The sequence below is a fragment of the Capronia epimyces genome (genome assembly GCF_000585565.1).
Source record: "Capronia epimyces CBS 606.96 chromosome Unknown aczIQ-supercont1.2, whole genome shotgun sequence".
Taxonomy (NCBI): Eukaryota; Fungi; Ascomycota; class Eurotiomycetes; order Chaetothyriales; family Herpotrichiellaceae; genus Capronia; species Capronia epimyces.
The window spans coordinates 1,146,435-1,167,904 of record NW_006912905.1 but is presented as its reverse complement, the minus strand read 5'-3'; the positions used below and the strand labels follow the sequence as shown (position 1 = coordinate 1,167,904).

At 53.7% G+C, this 21,470-nt stretch overlaps 7 protein-coding genes across 7 annotated transcripts; 2 read left to right on the top strand and 5 right to left on the bottom strand.

Moving 5' to 3' along the window:
• Positions 1–1,185: 1,185 nt before the first annotated feature.
• On the bottom strand, positions 1,186–3,514 carry A1O3_02238 (uncharacterized protein; the record flags this gene model as incomplete). Its single annotated transcript, XM_007732381.1, has 3 exons — positions 1,186–2,939; positions 2,991–3,204; positions 3,254–3,514. The coding sequence occupies 3 exons, from the start codon at positions 3,512–3,514 to the stop codon at positions 1,186–1,188; spliced, it is 2,229 nt and encodes a 742-aa protein (XP_007730571.1).
• A 663-nt stretch (positions 3,515–4,177) lies between these two features.
• On the top strand, positions 4,178–5,359 carry A1O3_02237 (2-oxoisovalerate dehydrogenase E1 component, beta subunit; the record flags this gene model as incomplete). The annotated part of the gene is made up of 1 exon (XM_007732380.1): positions 4,178–5,359. The coding sequence occupies one exon, from the start codon at positions 4,178–4,180 to the stop codon at positions 5,357–5,359; it is 1,182 nt and encodes a 393-aa protein (XP_007730570.1).
• A 747-nt stretch (positions 5,360–6,106) lies between these two features.
• A1O3_02236 (uncharacterized protein) lies at positions 6,107–7,660 on the bottom strand (the record flags this gene model as incomplete). Its single annotated transcript, XM_007732379.1, has 1 exon — positions 6,107–7,660. The coding sequence occupies one exon, from the start codon at positions 7,658–7,660 to the stop codon at positions 6,107–6,109; it is 1,554 nt and encodes a 517-aa protein (XP_007730569.1).
• A 552-nt stretch (positions 7,661–8,212) lies between these two features.
• On the top strand, positions 8,213–11,135 carry A1O3_02235 (uncharacterized protein; the record flags this gene model as incomplete). Its single annotated transcript, XM_007732378.1, has 3 exons — positions 8,213–9,304; positions 9,355–9,541; positions 9,595–11,135. The coding sequence occupies 3 exons, from the start codon at positions 8,213–8,215 to the stop codon at positions 11,133–11,135; spliced, it is 2,820 nt and encodes a 939-aa protein (XP_007730568.1).
• A 1,230-nt stretch (positions 11,136–12,365) lies between these two features.
• Positions 12,366–13,577, bottom strand: A1O3_02234 (uncharacterized protein; the record flags this gene model as incomplete). The annotated part of the gene is made up of 1 exon (XM_007732377.1): positions 12,366–13,577. One exon carries the CDS (start codon positions 13,575–13,577, stop codon positions 12,366–12,368), a length of 1,212 nt encoding a protein of 403 aa, XP_007730567.1.
• Positions 13,578–14,932: 1,355 nt separating this feature from the next.
• Positions 14,933–16,379, bottom strand: A1O3_02233 (uncharacterized protein; the record flags this gene model as incomplete). The annotated part of the gene is made up of 2 exons (XM_007732376.1): positions 14,933–16,233; positions 16,313–16,379. 2 exons carry the CDS (start codon positions 16,377–16,379, stop codon positions 14,933–14,935), a joined length of 1,368 nt encoding a protein of 455 aa, XP_007730566.1.
• A 994-nt stretch (positions 16,380–17,373) lies between these two features.
• A1O3_02232 (uncharacterized protein) lies at positions 17,374–20,692 on the bottom strand (the record flags this gene model as incomplete). Its single annotated transcript, XM_007732375.1, has 3 exons — positions 17,374–18,993; positions 19,015–20,409; positions 20,468–20,692. 3 exons carry the CDS (start codon positions 20,690–20,692, stop codon positions 17,374–17,376), a joined length of 3,240 nt encoding a protein of 1,079 aa, XP_007730565.1.
• Positions 20,693–21,470: the final 778 nt, after the last annotated feature.

Sequence of the window (21,470 nt, the reverse complement as noted above, 5' to 3'; positions counted from 1 at the left end):
AGAGGAGGATGTTGAGAGTCGAAGCAACAGATCGCTGAAGTCTTCGTAAAGAGAAGCAGTCCTGTGAAGGTGGACTGAGAGGAGGATGTTGAGAGTCGAAGCAACAGATCTCTGAAGTCTTCGTACAAGAGGAGGAGGATATTGAGAGTCGAAGCAACAGATCTCTGAAGTTTTCGTAAAGAGAAGCAGTCCTGTGGAGATGGATTGAGAGGTGAATATGAGAGGTGTTTGGATGAAGAGTTTTGAAATCAGACTCGTAAGTCAGAAGATGAATGTATCCGATGATACGATGGCTCTTGATTGAAGCAACAGATTTCTGAAGTCATTCGTAAAAAGAAGCAATCCGATCAAGGTTGATGAAGGAGGTCAGAGGTGTCCGTCTGAAGAGGTTTGGATGAGAATTTCGGAAAGTGAGAAAGTGACTGCGTCCAACGATGTGATGGCTGTGATTCGAAGCAACAGATCTGTGAAGTCTTCGTAGAATGAAGCGAGCTGATCAAGGTGGACAAAGGAGGACAAAGGAGGTCGGAGATGTTTGTGTGATGAGAATTTCGGAAGTGAGAAAGTGACTGCGTCCAACGATGATGGCGATTCTGGTTGAAAAGCAGGAAGATGCAGGAGAGGAGACGAGAAGGTGCAAGCAGGAGAGGTCTGAAAGTCCACAGTGTCTGTAGAGTATCAGGCTGAGCAGAAGACTTGAGTCTGAGAGCGAGCTTGCTATCGTCGAGATGAAACGAGGCTGAGAGTGATGATGGAGAGAAAGAAAGAAAATGAGAGACGCATCTTGCAGACGCGCTTTTGTTGTGCCTGTTTGTTGGGTACGGCAGAAAAAAGGTGAGGCAGAAAGGAGAGAGGGTGTGGCAGAAAGACAATATGCAGTGAATGAGAGGCAGTGGATGGTTGAACACAAGGTGTTGTCTTCACTTGTTTTGGGCTCAAAGGCAGTACATTCACCGCACCAGCGGGACCATTTCGCCGCAACCTTCTCTCGAGGCAGTGACTGTCTGAAACCATCACTGACCGACGTCGACATTCACTATTTTCATGTACGCAGTATCCGATGTTGAATGAAGGCATAGGCAAACCTCGTATTGGAGCCCGAACATGCTGACGGCGAGGCTGTAACGCGCGCATAAGGTCGAATACGATAAGAACAAGATCATCGTCCGAGGAAAACCACGGTCGCTAGGAATGGCCTCCCCCGAGCAACGGCTCACGCTCCCCTTTTCCCTGGCCATTTTTACGTCGCCGACGCTTTTTCTTCTTTCCGCCTTCTTTCTGTTGTCCTTGATCTTGGTCACCGCTGCCTCCCCGTAATTTTAGGTCTGAAGCGTGCGCAAGCTCCTCGAGTGGTGTATGAACCTTAGTGGCGCCGCCGTTCTCGTCCTCCCCAGTGGAGTCGCTGCTCGAGGTGGTTTCAAGAACAACTTTGCGAAATCCGTTCGCATCGATGATGTTTTCCGTGATGCTACCACTTCTGGCAGGCCCCTTGGCATGGTAGAAGGGACTTCTTGAGCGCTGCCTTGACCCAGGTAGACTCCCAATGGTGCTTTCGCTTGTCATGGCTCTTGCTGGCGGCCTGGATTGTTTCTGGTCGCCGTTGCTGCTATGGATGTCAGGCGTTGGACTCCCTGCGGCTGGCGAGCCGACTTGTATGCCCTTTGTCACACTCTCCGGCCGCCTCTCGCCAGGAGGAGAGGTAGCTCCATAGCCTCGTTGAAGAGCTAGCACGCCATCGCTTGCTGCTTTCCCGCCAGATGTCACAGTCCCTTCACCAATGCCGCTCTGGTATTCAGACAGCGTCTCGGAAATTCTCCTGACAGGTGTCGCACGACTATCGCCGGCGTTTTCCTTGGGTGTTGTATCAGTCCCTCGCTTGATTTTGACGGTGTTATATCGTGTTGTCCTGGGTCTGCTGGCAAGGTTCGAAGGGCCAAGGTGTTTGAGATGTTCCTTGATCTCATCGGTACTTGTCCTCTTGTTGCCTTTAACATCTCCGCCAATACTGTTCCCTGCGCTCGATCTCCGTCGAGGTCCAGCAACGACTTTGAGTTTTTGTTGGGCATGCTCGAGCGTCTTGGCTCTTTGTAAATCGGTGGGGCTGAGCGTTTCACCCTCGCCAATGTCGACTAGATCAGAGGCAGTGCCATTTGTGGTAGGCTGCTCGGGGACAACGAAAGATTTTGGAATGCGACGAGTCGGCGCTGGCATCGCGCGTCGAATGGCTTTGTGCACATCAACAAAGACATCCGACTCATCCACAATTTCCTCGCCAATCAATTCCTCGATGACGTCTTCTAAGGTCACCACACCAAGGGCACCGTGATCTTCGCCCGGGTACTCGGACACAAGGACCATGTGCGATTTCCCCTCTTGAAAGAAGTTGACAATGTCCAGACAGCTTGTCTCCGGGCGAGTCTCGGGCAGTGTGGCCAAAACGAAATCGCGGACCGGTTTAGCATCTTCGGGGTCGTAGGTGATCAGCATTTTGACCAGTAACATGCCGACAAAGTCGGAGTCATTATCTGGGTGGTGGATGGGGATTCTGGAATAGCCTTGCGACAGTATGTCGTCCATGGTGGCCTCGTCCAAAACATCGTCCAAGGATAGCGTGAAAACGTCCTCCATCGGGGTCATGATATTGCCGACTGGCTTGTCCTTAAGATCAAGAACTGCGCTGATAATTGTGACTTCGTCGGAGTTGAGCTGTTGGCCCGCTTCTCCCAGACTTCTGTGCAGGGAAACCAATGTTTTCAAGCCCGCCTTCTTATACACTGTTCCATGGTCTTCCCCCAAGAGGTAGTCGAGCAATTTAGCGGTCGGCCATGCTACCGGGGCAAGGATGTACATGAGGACGAGGACAAACGGGGCCATCCACGATCCAATAGGTAGGCCATAGCGGACACAGACCGACTGAGGGGCGACCTCGCCGAAGATGACTGCGAAACGTCAGTAAAACCCAGAATTGGACCAAGCTAGGCAACACATACCAATGAGTACTGTAGATCCTAAAACAGCAGGCCATCCACCTCCGAGCGAACGGTCCAAGACGATAGGTAGAGTTTCGTTGGTGATGACATTACTGAGCAAGAGTGTAACCAGAACCCAGTGCTTCCCTTTCCGCAACAGGTTCAACACTTTCGCAGCGTGTTTCCTTTCCTTTCCTTCACCGGAATCCCGGATGACTTGAAGATAGATTTCATCCTTATTCTCATGTCAGTGCCACCACAATGTGCAACGTAAGTGCCCTTACCTGTCCCATCAAGGCTATAGTCAACCCAGCAAATGCTCCTCCAAGCAGCACCAGTACCGCTGCAAAAGTAAGATATATCCATAGCGTAGGCTCACTAGGATCTTTTCCCTCTGGTGTTTCGGCTGCGGAGAACAGCTTGAAGGTGTGGATCGGGGCGGCTTGAACTAAGGGAGTCTGCCCGATTGAGAGAACAATGACCCTCACGAGGCCTAAGACCATAGGTCTCAAGGCGAGAGAGGGATTTCTCATTTGTATGTGCATGCTGCAAGCTGGTCGTGGAGGATTAAAGCGTCATGATGGCGGGGGAAAGGACGTTCAGCGGGAAGAGGAGGTGAGGCTATGCCACGACCGGCGGGATTCGAACGCCGACAAGACGATGGTATAGTGTCTGGCAACGGAGATATGTTAATTTAATAGGTATCGCAGAGAAGAGAAAGCTGCGGAAGACAGACTGGACTTTGGCTTTGGGGTCATATAGGAAAACATGGTGAACCGTCGGGCGTAAGTTAAGAGCTCACGATTGGCGGAACCGACCAGCGTGTGGCTGGAGCCTCTTCGTCATGTTAGGTCATGGATCGCTTATAACGCTAATAATTAGCAGGTCTGGAGTCCTAAGGTCCTCAACCCCCGTGCCCGGCGTGCGCCTAGGTATTCGTTAGGTAAGCCCGTCGACTTTTGCGCCTCTTGTTCTTTTGCTTGACCAAACGTCTCCCTCAGTAGCTGCGCCCACCACGTGATATCACATGACCGTCATTCGGATCGCGAGCACAATCAACCTCCGGCCGATTCGGTCTGGTCGCGCAGTTGCGCTTATCCTCGGCTACCACAACAGAACCCCTTCAAATACCTGGGTGTGTCCTTGCTTTCGCTCCATGTCTCCATGTTCCCCATGTCTTCGCGGTGACGAGTTTTGTGTTGTTCGCAATGTTCAGCTGTCGGAGGAATACTCGTACTGTGTTCTCGAAACTGCTCAGGTCTACGAGCCAGTGTCGTTCTGCCAGTCAAGCATCCACCGCAGCCCGGTTAAACAGGCCGGTAGATTTCAAGAAGACGCCCATCCTACATCAGACACAGAACAGTGCTAGGGCTGCCTTCGGCCTTTCCCAAGACGCCCCTGTTGACTGGGTGAATCTCCATGGCGCGATCAACACCACGCTGCATCATGCCCTGAAAACCGACGAGAGCGTACTGCTATTCGGCGAAGACGTGGCCTTTGGAGGCGTCTTTCGATGCACCAAGGGTCTGGCTGACGAATTCGGTGCTGCCCGAGTGTTCAACACGCCTCTGACCGAGCAAGGCATCGTGGGCTTCGCCATTGGTTGTGCGGCGGAAGGAATGAGACCTGTTGCCGAGATCCAGTTCGCCGATTACGTCTACCCTGCCTTCGATCAGCTGGTCAATGAAGCTGCCAAGTTCCGCTACCGAGAAGGAAGTACAGGCGGAAATTGCGGAGGAATGGTGGTCCGAATGCCCTGCGGGAGTGTCGGACACGGGGCTCTGTATCACTCCCAAAGCCCGGAAGCCTTGTTTACACACATCCCCGGGCTACGGGTTATTATCCCTCGGTCACCATCCCAGGCCAAGGGCTTGCTGACGGCGGCAATCCTCAACTGCAACGACCCTGTCATCTTCATGGAACCGAAGATCCTGTACCGAGCTGCAGAAGAGTTTGTGCCTCGAGATGCCTACACGCTACCCTTGGACAAAGCCGAGGTCGTCAAGAAGGGCAAGGATCTTACGATAATATCTTACGGGCAGCCACTTTATCTCTGCTCTGCAGCCATTGAAGCTTTGGAGAAGGAGATCAAAGGTCTGAGTGTCGAGCTTATTGACCTGAGGGCAATATATCCCTGGGACCGTGCCACCGTCATGGAAAGTGTACAGAAGACCGGCAGAGCCATCGTCGTCCATGAGAGCAATTACAACGCCGGTGTGGGAGCCGAAGTGGCCGCGAGCATTCAAGAAGGAGCTTTTCTCCGGCTTGAGGCACCTGTGGCACGAGTCACAAGTTGGGGTACCCATCATGGCTTCATTTTTGAGAAATTCCATATTCCGGACATCACAAGTAAGCATATTGGAAGCTCTGTTTCGATTACGAGGTGCTAATCAGACCAAAGGGATATACGACACCATGAAAAAGACCCTCGAATTTTGACCGGTGTCAAAAGTCGCGATTGGCCTGCTTGAACTTCACCGTGCCTGGCGTCGCCGTTCTCGTCGGTGTTCACCCCAAAGCGTCTCACCTTCACAGTCTGACTGCGTGGAGAGGGGGCATCCTTTCGATATCCTAAGGAAGAGGACGAAACTGGCCGCCACTATCGAGGAAGCACCTCTCCCATTTTGGATGGAAAGCGTGCATGACATGATGACCTAGTTGGGGCGTTGGCCAGAATGACTGGGAAAGTTGCGTCGGTTGTAAGATCCACGAGATTCTTGAGGCATCAAACCTGAGAGGAACATGGGATATCAAGCCACACTTATCGATCTATTCTCACAGTCTTCATGGCAATGAGCAAGTCAAAGGGGTTGCTAGTCTTGTCCGTCTCTCACAACTTGAAGGAGAGGAAAGCGAGAAGCAGAATCTAGAACTCGGAGAGTACATCACGCTTACCGTTAACGGCTGTAACTGCAGGACTGGAGAGTCAAACACTATGCAATGTACAGTGCGCTCTTCAAATCTTTGTCAATAGACATCATCGCCGGGGGCGTGAGTTGCTTGAGCAAATTAGAGCAGAATCAAGTATAGAAGCGCTTTGCGGCCTATGCCACCATCTCTAGCATCTACGAGTATTCGTCAACATCCCCATCTAGTCGTCGTTGGCGACGCGCTTTCTCTCAAAGCGGGATGTTCTATCAGTATTCCTCTTTAAAGACCATCGCCCGAGGCTTCTCTCTTTGTCCCTGTTCATCAACCTCAAAAAAGGCTCGGAACAGCCCACCACAATTGAAATCAAATACCACCTTGCCTCTCCTCTTTTTCCGTCTTGTCTTGCAGTCGGTTCGGTGCCTGCCATTGCGACTTTCCGGACTCGCACCATACATGGACGGGTCATCGTCTGCATCAAGGTCATCGCTGACTAGCTCGATCCCAATGATTCCGCCCTGACCTTCGAATGTACGGTCCCATCGATTACCAGCGGAGGACTGCAACTCGCCACCGGGCCCTGCAACTGCAGTGACCGCCTCCGAAAGAGAAGTGGCGGCGGAGAACCGACACATTGCCGCGGCAGTGCGCACGGCGTTTGTACGGAGGAAGGAGTCGCCGTTGCCGGTCCCTGACATGGCGACTGCGCGGCGGCGTCTTTGACTTCTGTGAGCAGATGGGCATACAAGGGACGACGGAGAGCGATAGGGCTGGGATGGTGAGGTCGGCATAGGCGTGTATGCTGGAGGGTCGCCGTTCAGTGGTTGGTAATCCCGAGACTGGTCGAAGGCATCAAGACATGGTCCAACCCAATGGCCTAATTGTGCCCATGTCTGGTTAAAGACAGACCTGGTTTGGGTGTGAAAAGATATCCTGGGCATCAGGTCGTGGCCGTGCCGAGTCGGTGGAGAGATGGCTTCTTCCCAGCCTTCGGCCCAAAAACCTGCTCCGACTGTTGGTGTATCTCCAATGCGTCCAGCTTTCTTGTTCGTCAAGCCTCCCGTCGAGGTCGCAACAGCCAGGTTTCCCCACGAGTCGAGACAGACCGCCCCCACCGTGCCCTGGCTTGGGATATCGGCTATGCCCACGGTCTCTTCCTCATGCTCACGCTCACGCTGGCGGAAAGAAATCGAAGATGAACCTTCGGAAGCAAGCAGATCCTCGAAAGTGTAAGAGTCGGGCTTTTGCAAGCCTCTCCTATGCTCTTCCCAACGCTCCTTGGTCCAAAACCACTGGTCAGGTTGTTTCTCCAGACCCTTCTCATTCCAACCCCATTCCTCAAGCCGCCTCCCACTCAGATGGCAGTGCATGGTATTGATCTGGCCTAGGCCGCCGTCATCGTCTGCTGCTACCAAAACCTCCTTGGCCAGGAGGATAGGGTGTCGTGTGTTCTGCACAAGGCTCACGGCTGCACTACGCTTGATGCCGCCAGCAGGCGGACCGGCGGGATCAATGGAGCAGACCATCAAGCTTGCTTCCAGCTCAATCGTCCCCTGTTCCGTGAAGACGGCACCGCGGCCGCAGTTGAACAAGGGGTCATCTTCGAATAGGGTCACGGCATAACATGCGGCATCGAGAGCGGAAGCTCCGGAATCAAGTAACTCGCGGGTCAAAGTCAAATACTTCAGCAAAGAGGCCTGGTAGCGCGACCAGAGTTCGGGAGGGAGAGTGGCGCGTGAGATAGAGCCTGCTCCGCCATGGAGGATGAGTGTTGGCTGGTAGGGACCAAGAAGTGACGCTTTCTCGGACACAGTGGTTGCCATTGCTGTCTTTGCAGCAGATCTGGACAGAGGTGTCGGTACAGTGAGTAGCAGAGGGCTGTTACACGAATGTGCAACCTGGGGCCAACATCACGCCATCGGGCTGAGTCCCTTGTTCTTTCGGTCGGCTGAGAGACAAGACGTCGTTCGTCCTCGAGCTTCTCCCACGTCTCTATACCAGGCGCTTCAGAGGACTCGCATACGACCCTATGCCGTCCAACCCACCCACGCTCTGAGACACACTAGCAGCCACTGGAGACCTGGAGACCGACCTGGGGACCTGAGCAGCTGGAGAGGAGACTGGAGAAGGGGCGGGCGTGTGAAGATGTGCCAGATCGGCGAATCGGCGTCTGGCCTGCGCCCAAGTCCGCCGCCTGCGCCTTCGTGGGGGAAATCGAGTCCACCAAGTCTTTTCCAGCGACGCCAGAATCCGCAGAATCCGCAGAATCCGCAGAGGTCGAAGCCGACTCCTACTCGTACCTTTCTAGTGAGTGCCACATCCACTGCCTCTCCCGTCCGTCTCTTCTCAGCCTGAGCCTGGGATCCGCCCACGGCATGGCGACGACCGAGACCGACCAGGCTAATCCCGGTGACCCTACTATCCAGTCACACCCAGTGCCAGTGCAACCAACGGCTGCCATCACCGAGGCAGAGAATGGACGGCATTTGGAAGGCTTAGGCTCACGCTCAGAACCAATGTCGTCGTCCTCGGCGTCTCATGCCCTAAAACACCCCATTCACCGAATCAAAGCCCCTGGGAGTGTCCAAGCTCTTGCCGTCGACGACGATGTTCTCTTCGCAGGCGTTCAAGGGGGCAGCATCGGCGTATGGTCTCTTCAAACGTACGAGCTCCTTACGGCGGTGCCAGCTCACAAGGAGAGCGTGCTAGGCCTTGCCCTGTCTGAGGACAGGTCCCTTCTTTTCTCCACGGGCGCCGATTCGATCGTCAATGTCTGGTCGACTCAGACGCTGCAGAGACTTTATTCTCTGCATTCGTACTTCGAGATTGGCGATGTCTTCTGCGTCGCCCATTCCATCAAGGAACAGACGTTGTTCTGGGGCGCCCAAAACTCCAGCATTCAATGGTACAAGCTCAGCACTGACGCCGCCGGGATCCCGTCTCCCACTCTGTCAGCTTCTCCGGGTTCTCGAAAGCATCGCTTCTTTGATTCATTGGGACCCGGTGGGATTGCCAATGTCATCTCGGACGAAGATGGCACCGCGGACATCCTGAACAGCCTGGGCGGACGAGTGCTGACCATTCCCACCCGGAATTATCTTCAATATGCCCACAAAAGCTACATCTACAGCATGATCCTGGTAAAAGGACTCTTTAGTCACAACAAGGATGAAGAGGTCCTCATCACGGGCGCCGGGGATGGAACGATTAAGCTGTGGTCAATTGACGCACTCTCCACGACCGGCATCGGGCAAATAACCAAGTTCAAGAACCCAAACACCAGCGTGTTGAGTCTTTCATACAAAGCATCCTTCCTCTATGTCGGCCTGTCAGACGGCACGGCCAACATTTACAATCTCGCATCGACACAACTCGTCCAGAGATTACATGTCGGCCACGGGGATATCAGTCAAATCGTCGTCAGCGCAGATAGCATCATGTGCGGGACTACCCAAGGATGGGTCAAGGTGAGAGAGCTTCGTGGACAAAGGCACCTCCATGGCTAACCGCTTTGCAGCGTTTCAACGACCATTTCACAGAAACCGAGTGCTGGCAGGCAGCGAACGGCAAGATCCTGGCGCTGAGCCTGACGACCACCCCTGATCATGACATGCTTGTTGTGGGAGGGAACGATAGGGTCGTGTCCTTCTGGCATGCAGAAGCAGGCCCTCACACCTCGACAGGGTCTTCTGCGCGAAGCAATGGTACCACCCCCACCCCGCCCCGTACTTGTTGTGTAATGCTAATCTCTGAGCAGACGAACTATTGAACGCCCTCCGAGAGTTTGTCTCCTATCGGACTGTTGCCCTAAACCCTACCTGTGTACGTGACTGCCACGACGCCGTGACATTCCTCCGTAAACAGTGCAACGCCTTTGGTGCAACGACCACCCTTGCCTCGCCGCAGGAAGGTGTCAATCCCATCCTGCTGGCCAAGTTCCCAGCTTCCCATGTCTCCGAATCCACCCGGTCTGTCCTGTTCTATGGCCATTACGACGTCGTCGATGCTGAATTCGACTCTTCAAATTCAAACCAAACCTGGTCTGGCGACCCATTCAGTCTGCAGCCACTGAACGGTTACCTCTATGGCCGTGGAGTGACGGACGACAAAGGGCCCATCCTTGCGGCGATCTATGCCGTGGCCGATCTGGTACAGCATGGCTCTCTGTCCTGCAACGTGACGTTCCTTCTCGAAGGGGACGAAGAAGCCGGCTCCCGGGGGTTCCGCAATACGGTGCAGTCGATGCACGACGCCATCGGACCGGTAGATTACATTCTATTATCGAACAGTTACTGGCTCGACGACCACATCCCTTGCCTGACGTTCGGAATGCGCGGCGTAGTGCATGCCAGTGTTACAGTGTCGTCCAACAAGCCAGACCTCCATTCAGGCATGGATGGGAAATCCAACCAGCACGAACCGCTCAAGGATCTGACAGTATTACTGGCCTCGCTCATCGGACCATCTGGCACGAAAGTCACGATCCCGGACTTCTACGACACCGTTGACGAGCTGTCCGAGGGCGAGATGAAGGCCTATACGCGCATCACCTCGGCGCTGCTGCCCGGCCATCCGGAAATCCAAAACGAGAAAAAATTTGCCTTGTCGCTTATGCAACGCTGGCGGTACCCGAACCTGACGGTGCACCGAATCGAGGTGCCTGAGGCGAAGACGGCGGTGACGATCAGCGGCTCTGCAAAGGCGACGCTGTCGATCCGCATCGTGCCCTCGCAGACAGCCGAGCAGATCGCCAACAGTTTGTCGTCGTACCTGCACGAGCAGTTTGGCCAACTCCAAAGCTCCAACAAGCTCACCGTGACCATCTCATCCAAGGCAGACCCGTGGCTGGGTGACGTGCGGAGCGAGATCTACAAGAGGCTCAGGTCTGCCATCGTCGAGGTTTGGAACCCGGAATCGGCCAGTTCGTCGCAGCGGTCGTTCCAGACATCCACGCCCACCTCCACGCCCACATCTACGCCGACCCCCGGCACGCCCTCATGGATCCCGGCCGACGCGTCTACCACTCCGGATGCCAACCGAGCGTCACACCGTCGCGCCTCTTCCCTCGCCACGACGGGTACATTCACGGTGTCAACGATGCCACGCGAGCCGCTGTTCATTCGCGAAGGCGGGTCCATCCCGGCCCTTAGTTTCTTGGAGCACGAGTTCGATGCCCCTGCGGCCATGTTCCCCATGGGCCAGGCGAGCGACAACGCGCATCTGGACAATGAGCGGATCCGGCTCGAGAATCTCTGGAAGGGTCGAGAAGTGCTGAAGCGTGTTTTTGCACGGTTGTGAGCATCGTACAGGCAGGGGGTTAGATGGTAGCAAGCAGGCAAATAGTGGGCGGCAGAGCCAAGAGGTGTCTGTGTTAGAAGGAAAATTAGAGTCTTACAGGTCCGTTGGGCGTCCCAGGTTATCCTCGTTCCAACTCGATCTTGTCATTCCATACCCTAGACACGCACACGCACACGTTGGACCAGACTGGATGGTTGGACTAGACTGGATGGTTGCACTAGACCGGAGGGACGACTTTGGCTATCATCAAAAGCGAAATCCATCTCTATAAAAGAAAAGTGAGAAATATACTCTGTAAAGATACATATGCTGCGATCTTTGACTATGGCTCATGGGGTATATCTACATAATTAGGTACCCTAACTCAGTACAGATACTAGGTATGCTGGGTATGCATGTAGGTAAATAACCTCAGGCTCACGCTTACGCTCAGGTTCACGTTGAAGATCACGCATGTTTGTGTTCACGCATATTTATATTCACACATGTTCATGTCCCTGTCGTCCTCGTCCTCGTGCCCGTGTCCATGTCATAGTCCATGTCCTAGTCCATGTCTAATCTCTCTCCGTCCCGGTTCCCGTACGTACATATAGGTGTGCATGTCCCCTTTCCCGTACCCGTATGGACATATAGGTGTGCATGTTCCCCTTCCCGTACCTGTACATACATATAGGTGTGTATGTCCCCCTTCCCGCACATACATATAGGTGTGCATGTCCCTTCCCAACGTACATACATATAGCTGTGCATGTCCCGTTTTTTCCTTCCGAGAGAGGCGGAGCCAAGCTGGCCTGGATGGACCGGCCCAAACAAAACCAAAAACAAATTGAATGGCGCCGTCGCTATGTCATGCCAATGCCGCCAGGGTAAATGCCAAACATCCCAATATACTCCGTAGGCAGATTGTCTTCCTCTAGCTGTCCAAGAACAATCCCCTCCATTCGGTAGCTGGTCTCATCCAAATCCAGCAACGTGATTCGATAGTCTTGCCCATTTTGTGTGCATATATCCCGTAAAGACAAGAATCCCAATATCCGATCCAAACTCCTTCCCCTCATTTTCATCTCATGATGGTATGTATCATTTCAGATTGAGACAGGATCACACATTGCTTTCCCGGAAATCCAGGTCGTTAGATCCTGTTGTGTCGGCCACCTTTTGGCATTATGTGTTGGCTTCTGTTTCTGAAATTTTGGGTTGGATCCATGGGCCAAGATGTCCGTAGGCAGCTCATGACACGATACTCCCTCCGCTCAAATTGATGCCTCCCAACGTCCACTTCCCCGCGGCCCAGATCCAAGCGCCGAGCTTGGGGGTCTCTCCTTCTTTGACCTGATTGACGAGATCCATAACCCCTTGAAACGACGACTTGCTCAGACTCTGGTTATCCAGATCCTCGCTCGTGTCTCGGGCTGGAGGCGCCGTGCGGCCGACCGGGTCGGAAACACCATTCATGGCATCAACCGCATCAATGGCGGGGCCTTGGTCGAAGAAGTCGACGAGCACAAAGGTCGAGGACTTGCCGTATTCCGTCTTACAGGTGCTCAACGCGTAGCCGAGATTGCCAACCGAGTTGCCGGCGGAATTGGTGGTGTTGATCTGGTCGGTGTTGGGGGTCTCGATGTCGAACAGGCCCTCTTTGTACAAGAAGTGGTTCGTCAGCGCCATGCGGTTCGACGAGATGGCAGCCTGCGAGTTTCCCTTGACCGAGGTGGGGCGGTCCGGGGTGCAGGTGAAGTCGGTGACGTTGGTGTTGTCGAAGGGGTTCTCGAACACAAAGGTGAATTCGTCCATGAGATAGGATTCGCTCGATGTGACGGTGCTCGTGTTGAGTGAGGCCACGAAAGTCAGCAGTCTCGTGCCGGCGGAGATGAGTTCCTGTAATGTCGGCCAGGTCTCCGGCGGCGAAGTGACGGATGAAGGCGTGTACGCGTAATCCGTGATGGAGGCGGCGGAGAATTGCTGGGCCAGTTCGGACGGGGTGGCATTGTCGGAATTGACCAGCAGGAGGGTCACGACTTCATCGGCATTCTTGTCCAGCCACTCCTTGACCTCTTTCAACCAGTCCGACAGTAAGCCGGCATCCAGCAGATCGCAGGACGAGTGGCACAGGTGCCATTGCCCATTGGTCTTGTGGACTTGAGCAGACAACAGCCGGACTCCTGCCGACAACTGCACCGACGAGTTGTAGTATTGGTTGCCGGACGTGGAAAACCCGGTCGAGGCATCGCGGACGAAGGGCGAGTCGTGGGCTCCGAGGTGGACGATGTTGTTGTAGGATTTGGAACAGAGATCGGGCGAGTTGTTGCAGGCGGTGGAGCGTTTGGAGAGGTCAATGGACGTTTCTGTGAGAGAGCGTTTGGTGAGGTCAACTGACACTGCTGTAGCGAGAGAGAGCAGAGAACACAGAGAGACGAGTGCCGCCAGAGGACGTAGTAACATAATGCTCTCGAGAGAATGGGTATATTGACACACTGTGCGTTGCGGTGTGGTGCGGTGTAGCGGAGTGTCGTTATCACCGGGATAGGGAATAGGGAACAAGAAACAACAAATAGCAATGTATCCGTACTGTGTATGGTCGTCTCAGTCTATCCTCAAAGCCAAAGCCAAATGAAAGCACAACTTGAAGGAATTAAAAGAAGAAGCAGCAGAGCAACAAAGGAATAAGCACCAGCATCAGCATCAGCATCAGCACGCGCAAAGTCCAGCTTTGAGCGCAGTCGGCAATACGTACTCCTACCCCGTAGTACTCCGTACTGTGCTGTTGATCCGTATGGACACTGGGCAGTGAAGATGCAACAGATTCATCACACAGGTAACCAGAGACCCGAAACCACGCTCGGGCCATGGCTGGGACTGGGACTGGGACTGAGACGCGGACTGCCAGTGGACGCGCGGAGAGAGGCGCAGTCTCTTGAGCCACGCGCGGCCTGAGCAGAAGCAGAAGCAGACACAGAAGAAGGATTGAATTGACAGCTGGCAGTTGGCAGCTGGCAGCTGGGGAACGGGGTCGATAATGGGGCTTAGGGGCTCAGGCTTAGGCTTACAGTAGGCTTAGGCCACCAGGCCGCGACATGGATCAGCGCCCTTGGGGGCATTATTGGGGGCCTTGGGAGCCGAAGCCTTGGCCTGAGGGCCTCAGGTCTGAAACAGAACAGAACAGAAAATGAAACGAAACGAAACCAAAGGATCTACGGAGTACTCGTAGGCGTATGGACACGAAATCTCTGGGTTGTCTATTTTTGGGCACCACCTACGCACCTTGAGGAAAGTATCCGTTGCTAGGTACCTACCTAGGTATACAGAGTACTATTAGGTATATACATACACAATATGCTATGGTATCTGAACACCACCCCTGTTGAGAGTATCGGATACCACACAACAGCTGTCGTATGTACCCTGGAGGTATGTCGTATCCGTACCTCCGAGATACCTGGTACACAGCAACCAACAGCCATACCGTTGCCAGGTACCTAAGGTAGGTAGGTAGGTAGGTACCAGGTACAATAGTGTATCTGTATACCTTTACATGTCGTTCTAGGTACACTGTAGGTACCTACCTAAGCTAGCTCTGCCGGTCCCATGACTGACCAAAAAATCATGCTCTATGTGCATTTTGGGCTGGTCTCAGATCGATCTGGCTCCCTTGCCAGAGATCCGCCTGTTTAAACATGTCCAAGATCCGACTGTTCAAACGTGTCAAGACAGAGACAGAGATCCGACTGTTAAAACATGTCCAAGCAGAGACAGAGACTTCAACACACCTTACCGCCTCCCTACATCTACTATTCGCATCATCCTCTCCGTGTCATCTTCTTCTCCGCCTTCTTCCGCTGCTTCTCATTCTCTCGTTCCAGGAATTTGCGCTGTTCCTCCGCGCTCATCCCCTTCATCTTCCGCTCTCTCTCCTCCTTCTTCACCCGGTCCAGCGCCTTCAGCCGCTCCTCTTCCGCCTCCTTGTCGCTAATCTTCTTCAGTTTGGCCTTCTCCGTTTCGCGAAGCGCGTGGATCTTCCTCATCACCTCCGGCCGGAACCGCGCCTGGCTGACCAACAGGTCTGGGAGTCTCAGGAACGCCTGGAAGAGCGGCAGGGTCGGCAGATAGTTCCCGTCCGATGGCAGTTTCAGCGAAATGTGCAGCCGCTTTTTCGGCGTCGTCTCGTTCAACGTGGTCGGCTTGTCAGCCGCCTGGTCACTGACGATAAGATACTCGAACAGATCTCCGGCCTGGTTGACCGCCGCGACCAATTCCTTGGTCAACAGGGTATCGGTGACCTCGGCGCTCTCACTCATCACCGTCGTCCAATCAGGCAGTTTGGCGTTGTCCTTGGTGAATGTCAACGACAGATCGTACCGCTCATCCCGTAGTCGACGCATGGCGAGCTTGTTGACGATGGCAAACACGAACGGGTCATAGGCCGAGTTGCCCACCGATTTTGTCTTGCCTGCCTCCGCAGATCCCGGCACCGGCGGTGGCACAAAGTCCTTTTCTTTACCGTCAAAAGGGTACAGAACCGCCTCCACCCTTTCAGGCTTAGGCTTGACCGACTCGAAGAACATGCCGGTGATCTCCTCCGCAGCCAGGTACAGCGGATTCATCCGTCTCTTCAGGTAGATCCGGAAATCCACAAACGCCACGTTCTGTCGTCCGCTCGCATATGTCTCGTACTCCCATGCCGCCTTTTCCTTGAGCAGGTCGTCCGGGAGGTTGTCACCGGCGAGTTTCGCGCTGGCCTCGAACAGACTGCTGTCGCCCTGCACCTCGCCGTACGGAGTGACCTTGGGGATTTGACTATATCCAACCAAGGCGAATTCCCGCTCCAGCAACGGCGCATGCACCGCCATCCACTTCTTCGCCTTGCGCTTGTTCTGCCGGGTGCCCCAAAAATATACCAGCAACGCCAGGAGGATGATGGGCACAAGCACGGCCTCCATCATGAAGTCGGACGGTTGTGTGCGCTCCCAGACCCGATACCATTTCGTGTAGGTCCCACGATGTCCGGGGGTGGCAGTCGGTTCGGCGGCCTGCGCATCGGCAGGAGAGACAGGGATCGAGACCGGCGAAGGGGCCGGCGCATCAGCAAAGTCCGCAAAGTCTGTGTATAAGAAAGAATTAGCAGGCGACACCAGACCTCGAGCGGTGCAATGGATAGGGCTTTGTCTCTGTATACATACCAGAGTCGTCTGCCACCACCGGGGCCTGCGAGGGCGTCCCGCCCACCAAGGATTTGAAGTAGTCCATGTTGTAACGACTGGCGACTCTCCGGATGCAATTGAATGGTCCAGACACAGACACTTTCTTGATCCAACTCCCAAGCCACAGTCCACAGTCCACAGTCCACGTCGACGAGATTCAAATTGTTGCTCGAATCGCCGGAGAAGCGAAGCAAGCAGAAGACGATGGGCAGAAGCGACGAGCTCCCCACAAAGCGAATCTGAATCCAGTCGCCGTTGTAACGTAATTTGCCAAGCCCTGGCACGCCCAGCCACAACAGCCACAGTTATAGTAGCCACTGTAGCCACCGCCACGTTCTTATATCAACCGAACCGAAACTACCATCACCATTTCTCCAGATCCCAATCCCACAGCTGAACATCCAACCTTGCAGTTGACTCGCCCTTCTTGACCCGTCCCAGTCCAGGCAACACAGGTTGCAACATTCATCACAAGGTGCAAGAATGAAGACGTGGTGGAAATGGGCTTCCATGAGAGAAGACATCAGAAGAACTGCCCTGCCCTGCCTTGTTGTCAATGGCAGTTCTCATGACTGCTAAATTCCGAGGCGATTCTTTGTCCTCTTGAGCTTCGAGGAAAACCAGCCACGAAGGTCATGTTGAGAGATCACAAACATAAAGGCTGATACCGTCAAGCCGCATTCAGGCATTCCTGTAGTGCCAGACCTGGAGACCTACTGGAGCAGGGGATCCTAGATCATGTTCCAAATTCATCGACTCCTGGACAAGGGAGTGATCGCGGTTGGGAACAGGCTGTTGCCTGTTGTCGGCACGACGAGACTAGATTCGACAGGTCAGTCCGATTTGAACAGGCTTCGGCTCACGTACATCACAACCAGGTCACTTTCAGGGCAAACTTCAAGATTATCTGACATTGTGTGCTGAGAAATCCCTCCTGGAGTATTCGAACCGCGCATCAATTTCATGTTCACCTGGGCAGGCGATGCAAGGCTGGGACGGTTCCTACGCCTTCCAGCCCAGCATCAAATCCCAATTCTGGCTCAACTGCTTTCGATCCGAAACTGCACTTGCTTGGCCTCCAAGGCTCGACAGGAGTTCTGTTTATTGCGACCGCGTCGAAACAGCTTCAAGCGATTTTTGACAATTCCTTTGTCGCTGGGATTGGCGTTGAGACGCTGACCTCTGGCCCCTACAACAACCTCGCCAGCTTCGACGGTGGTTCCATTGCCCTTCAGTTTCTGTATAATCTCATCGAACATCTTGTACTTTTCGTGGCTACTGTGCATTGTGCCATGTTGTTCTGTTGCCCACAAAGCAAACGCTCCCAGTATCTTGGCTTCACGTTCGGTCGTGGCGTGCAACCTAGCACCCGCCCCTATCAATTTGCACGTCACCTCCAGCGCAGTCATGGAAAATTCGGACTGGTGGGAAATCCAGGTCAGCCAACATTCCCAAGGTGAAAGTCCTGGCCCCAAGTCGCTAGAAGTGGTCCACTTCCAACCAAATATGCAGGCGTGCTGGATGGAATGGTTAGGGCAAGTCCCATGGTCAAGGAGAATTTCAATACACTGAGCTACGGAGTCTTGTAGCTCCCGCCCACGAATGAGCAAGATCAGCGCGTAGAGCAAGATGATACACCTATCATTAGCATGATCACAGTCTGGAATGGCTCTACGGAAGAGCTCCGTCAAACCTCGACATATGATGTACATCATCAACGCCGTCCGAACAGGTGCGTATGCGCATTTGAAGATGCCGGTTGGGAGCTGGATAAGCGATGGGAATTGACTGTATGTCCACTTCACGAACAATGCAAAGCGATCGTCGGTCGACAGCCAATGATCGAGATGTGTCGCACTTGACGCACGGATGGTCCACAGATCGGCATACATCGTCCATGCCGGACCTTCCGGTTGCGAGAAGTTCATCATCATCAAAAGGGCTTTATTGGCATATTCGATATAGTGCTGGTCGCCTGTTCTCGCACGGGCAGCAGCATAATCGAAACAGGACCCAAAAGACCCAAAATACTTAGTCATAGACCAAGTGTACACGAGACCAGCCTTGTATTGTTGGTCCACGACATTAACCACGGGGAAATTTTGTCGGAGCTCGTAGACACACGCTGACAACAATCGGTGGTCCAGCGTTGAATCGGGCTGCGGGTTGAGCCCGACCACCCTCTCCCAGACGGCAGTGTTGCTCAAATACTCCTGAACGGTCTTGTGGAGGAAGCTAACCCAGTGCACGGCGCGTGGACCGCCGGAACTCTTGTGGTTGTGGTTACTCTCCACCAGGCCGCGGCAGCGACTCCGTAGCCTGCCCTCCATAGCCTTTATCAACAGGGTATACATATTGGGGGTCAAGTCGGGAATAGAGGCGACGAGACCGTCTTCACCGACCTCGGCGTATGACAACTGCAGAAGGGTAAGACGAGATTTCTGCACCTTGAGGCTTCGCATCACCAGCTGGATTATCAGCGACGCGTCTTTCTTATATTCTGCATCGAGCGAGTTGAATATGTGATCATAGAGCTTCTCCAGATCGTTGGGTAGTTTCTCGATCGTTTTCAGAATCTCGTCCTTGCGGTCGTAGTTTCCAAGCCCTACGAGGATGTCTTTGACCACGATGATGATCCAGAGGAACACGCCCGATGCCTTCTAGGTCAGTGATTGCTGAACAAGTGCGCTGAATCCCGGTTCGCGAGCTTCCATCTCTTGCATCAGCTCGTCGGAAAGGAGCTCGTCCTGGATGTACTTGAGAATGTCTCTTTCTGTCAAATCTTGGACCCGTAGACCAGGACAGCGAGAGAAGACTTGGTAGCAGGAAGATATAGGTCTGCTTGACACAAGGACCTTGACGTTCTCGGGGCTGGAGATGTTGAGGAATAACTTGGAAAGATCGAAGTGGTCTCCTGAATACTCGTCCACCCCGTCGACCAGGATGAACAGCCTGACTGTGGGAGACAGACATTTGGTGAGCCTCGCAAAAGCCGCGCGTAGTTCCTGCATGGTGAGATGAACGGAAAGGGGGAAGTCCGTATGTTGCAGTAAAAGTTGCCGGGAAAGACCAGGGAACAATGCTGGCACTAGCCATGGTTGCCGACCGACAATCTGAGCCAGCAGAGACCGAAGCATCCCTTCATACGACCTTTGAAGAGCAGAGCCCGCATGCCAAAAGAAGAATGAGGCAGTGATCAACTCGTCTCCCTTGGCCCACTGCTCGAGCAGATCATAGGTTCGTTTTTGTTGGTATATATACTTCATGAGTGTTGACTTGCCAGATCCAGCCTTTCCATTGATCCAATAGCATCCATGACCGGATTGGAGCCACCGGCTGAAGTCGCTGGAATTGTTATCGCGCGCATGTCCAGCAAAAATCCATTCAAACGTCTTTTCGTGTGCTTCAGCAATAGCTTCTTGTCGGTCATCCTCTTCACGGAAATGCAGTGCATCCACGACACGCCCAATGAATGGCGACGGACTTCCTTGCACCATCGTATCAGGTTCTGTTCCGTCTGCATGCTCCTCGGACGTATACTGTATGGAGCTGAGATTTGGGACTGTAAAGAGAGTCTGTGGACTCCCGGTCTTTTGAGGAATGGTAATATTCGTCCCGTTCCGAAAGGTCAAAATAGCTGCAACCGATTGGATCGTGGAGAAGATGGATTTGTTGATCGAGAGGACCTCGACGATCTCGTTGCGCTGTGCATCAACTTTCTCGGACAGTGTTTCATTCTGGGTGCCCAATGTGTCCATCTTAGACAGGAGGCGATCGGCCTTCTGGTTGAGTACGGTGACAGTCCGTAAATTGAGCTGGGCCCGGTACCGATCCAGACGCTCAATGACTTCTGCAATCTCTTTTCTCTTCCAGAGGAGCATAAAAGCCATACAGAAGCTGGTGAACAGCCTCTCTGCTTCGTTCCGGTGTGGCCTTGCAGCCGACAGCATCTTCTTCTTGACGATACCTGTTTGTGATGCTGCTATAGCCGTGTTCAGGTCAGGAAGGATCGGTGCGAAGGAAGACAGCAATGCCTCAGCATCTTTCTTGCATGCCGAGGCCAGGTTGAGTAGAGCCTAATCAACAAAGTCAGTTATGGTGCTGGGCGATTCATGGCATTCGGGGTTCGAATACCTGGTCGGAGGTTTGTAAGGTAGGGTCATCCTGGAGTCCGCCGAGCTGCGACTTTAGATTCGAATAGATCATCGACAAATCGTCCATGTGCTGTCTGATCTCGAAGAGACCCGTATTGGTCCGACTGCCGTGGCGTATGTCGTTCGCGGACTTCATCAGCCTGATGCCAAAGTCGACAAACTGCGCGACATTGGCGGCAACGCCCAGGGCTGTAAATGGATCCATGTGGCGCCGCGGACACAGTATTGCAAATCCCAGATGTCAGCATCAAGAGAAGAAGACGGCAAAGGGTGACTTCAGTCTACATGTGTAGGATTTCAAGCGTCAAGTAGTCTGCTGGATGTATGAAGAAGAGGGGTAACCGAGTCAGCCTGATGCCGGCATAAAAGTTAAAAGGCAGCCGCCGCCCCTAGGCTGACAAGGCTGAAACCCTTATCCCAGCATTGAAGGAAGGACCCAGGACCATAAGTGGTCGTTGGGAGTGCGGCATTGTTGAGAGAGAGAGAGCCTACCCGTCCCTCCTCCTCCCCCTGCATCAGTGCGTATACACAGGATCCAGGTGCATGTAGGTACTGCCCACCCTGAGATAACAGTCAGTGTTTTACAGACTGTTATCAGTACTCCCTACAGTTACAGAGTTGTCCAGCCCGATCGCAGACCGCAGACCGCAGCCACGGCTGATCTTCGCGGAAATCGGCGCGGGCCGAAAGTGACCAAATACGTACGTTAGTAAATCCCTAGTAATACTGAGCGGACAATAATTCATGGGCAGCCCCAGCGCATGTGATGAGCCTCCTGAGCCCACTTGAACTTGAAGCTGGTGTGATGGATCGCTTGATGCCGCAACCCGCAAGTTCTAGTTACGGCACCACTGTCAGTACAATATGGTGTCTACCGCTTGATAAGTGTCACTAGGACTTGCTAACAATGCTTCTAGGAGCAGAGCCCCAGCCGTCACCCACCAGGAACACCAAACGCCAGTGCCGGTCTCGAATCTTCGACA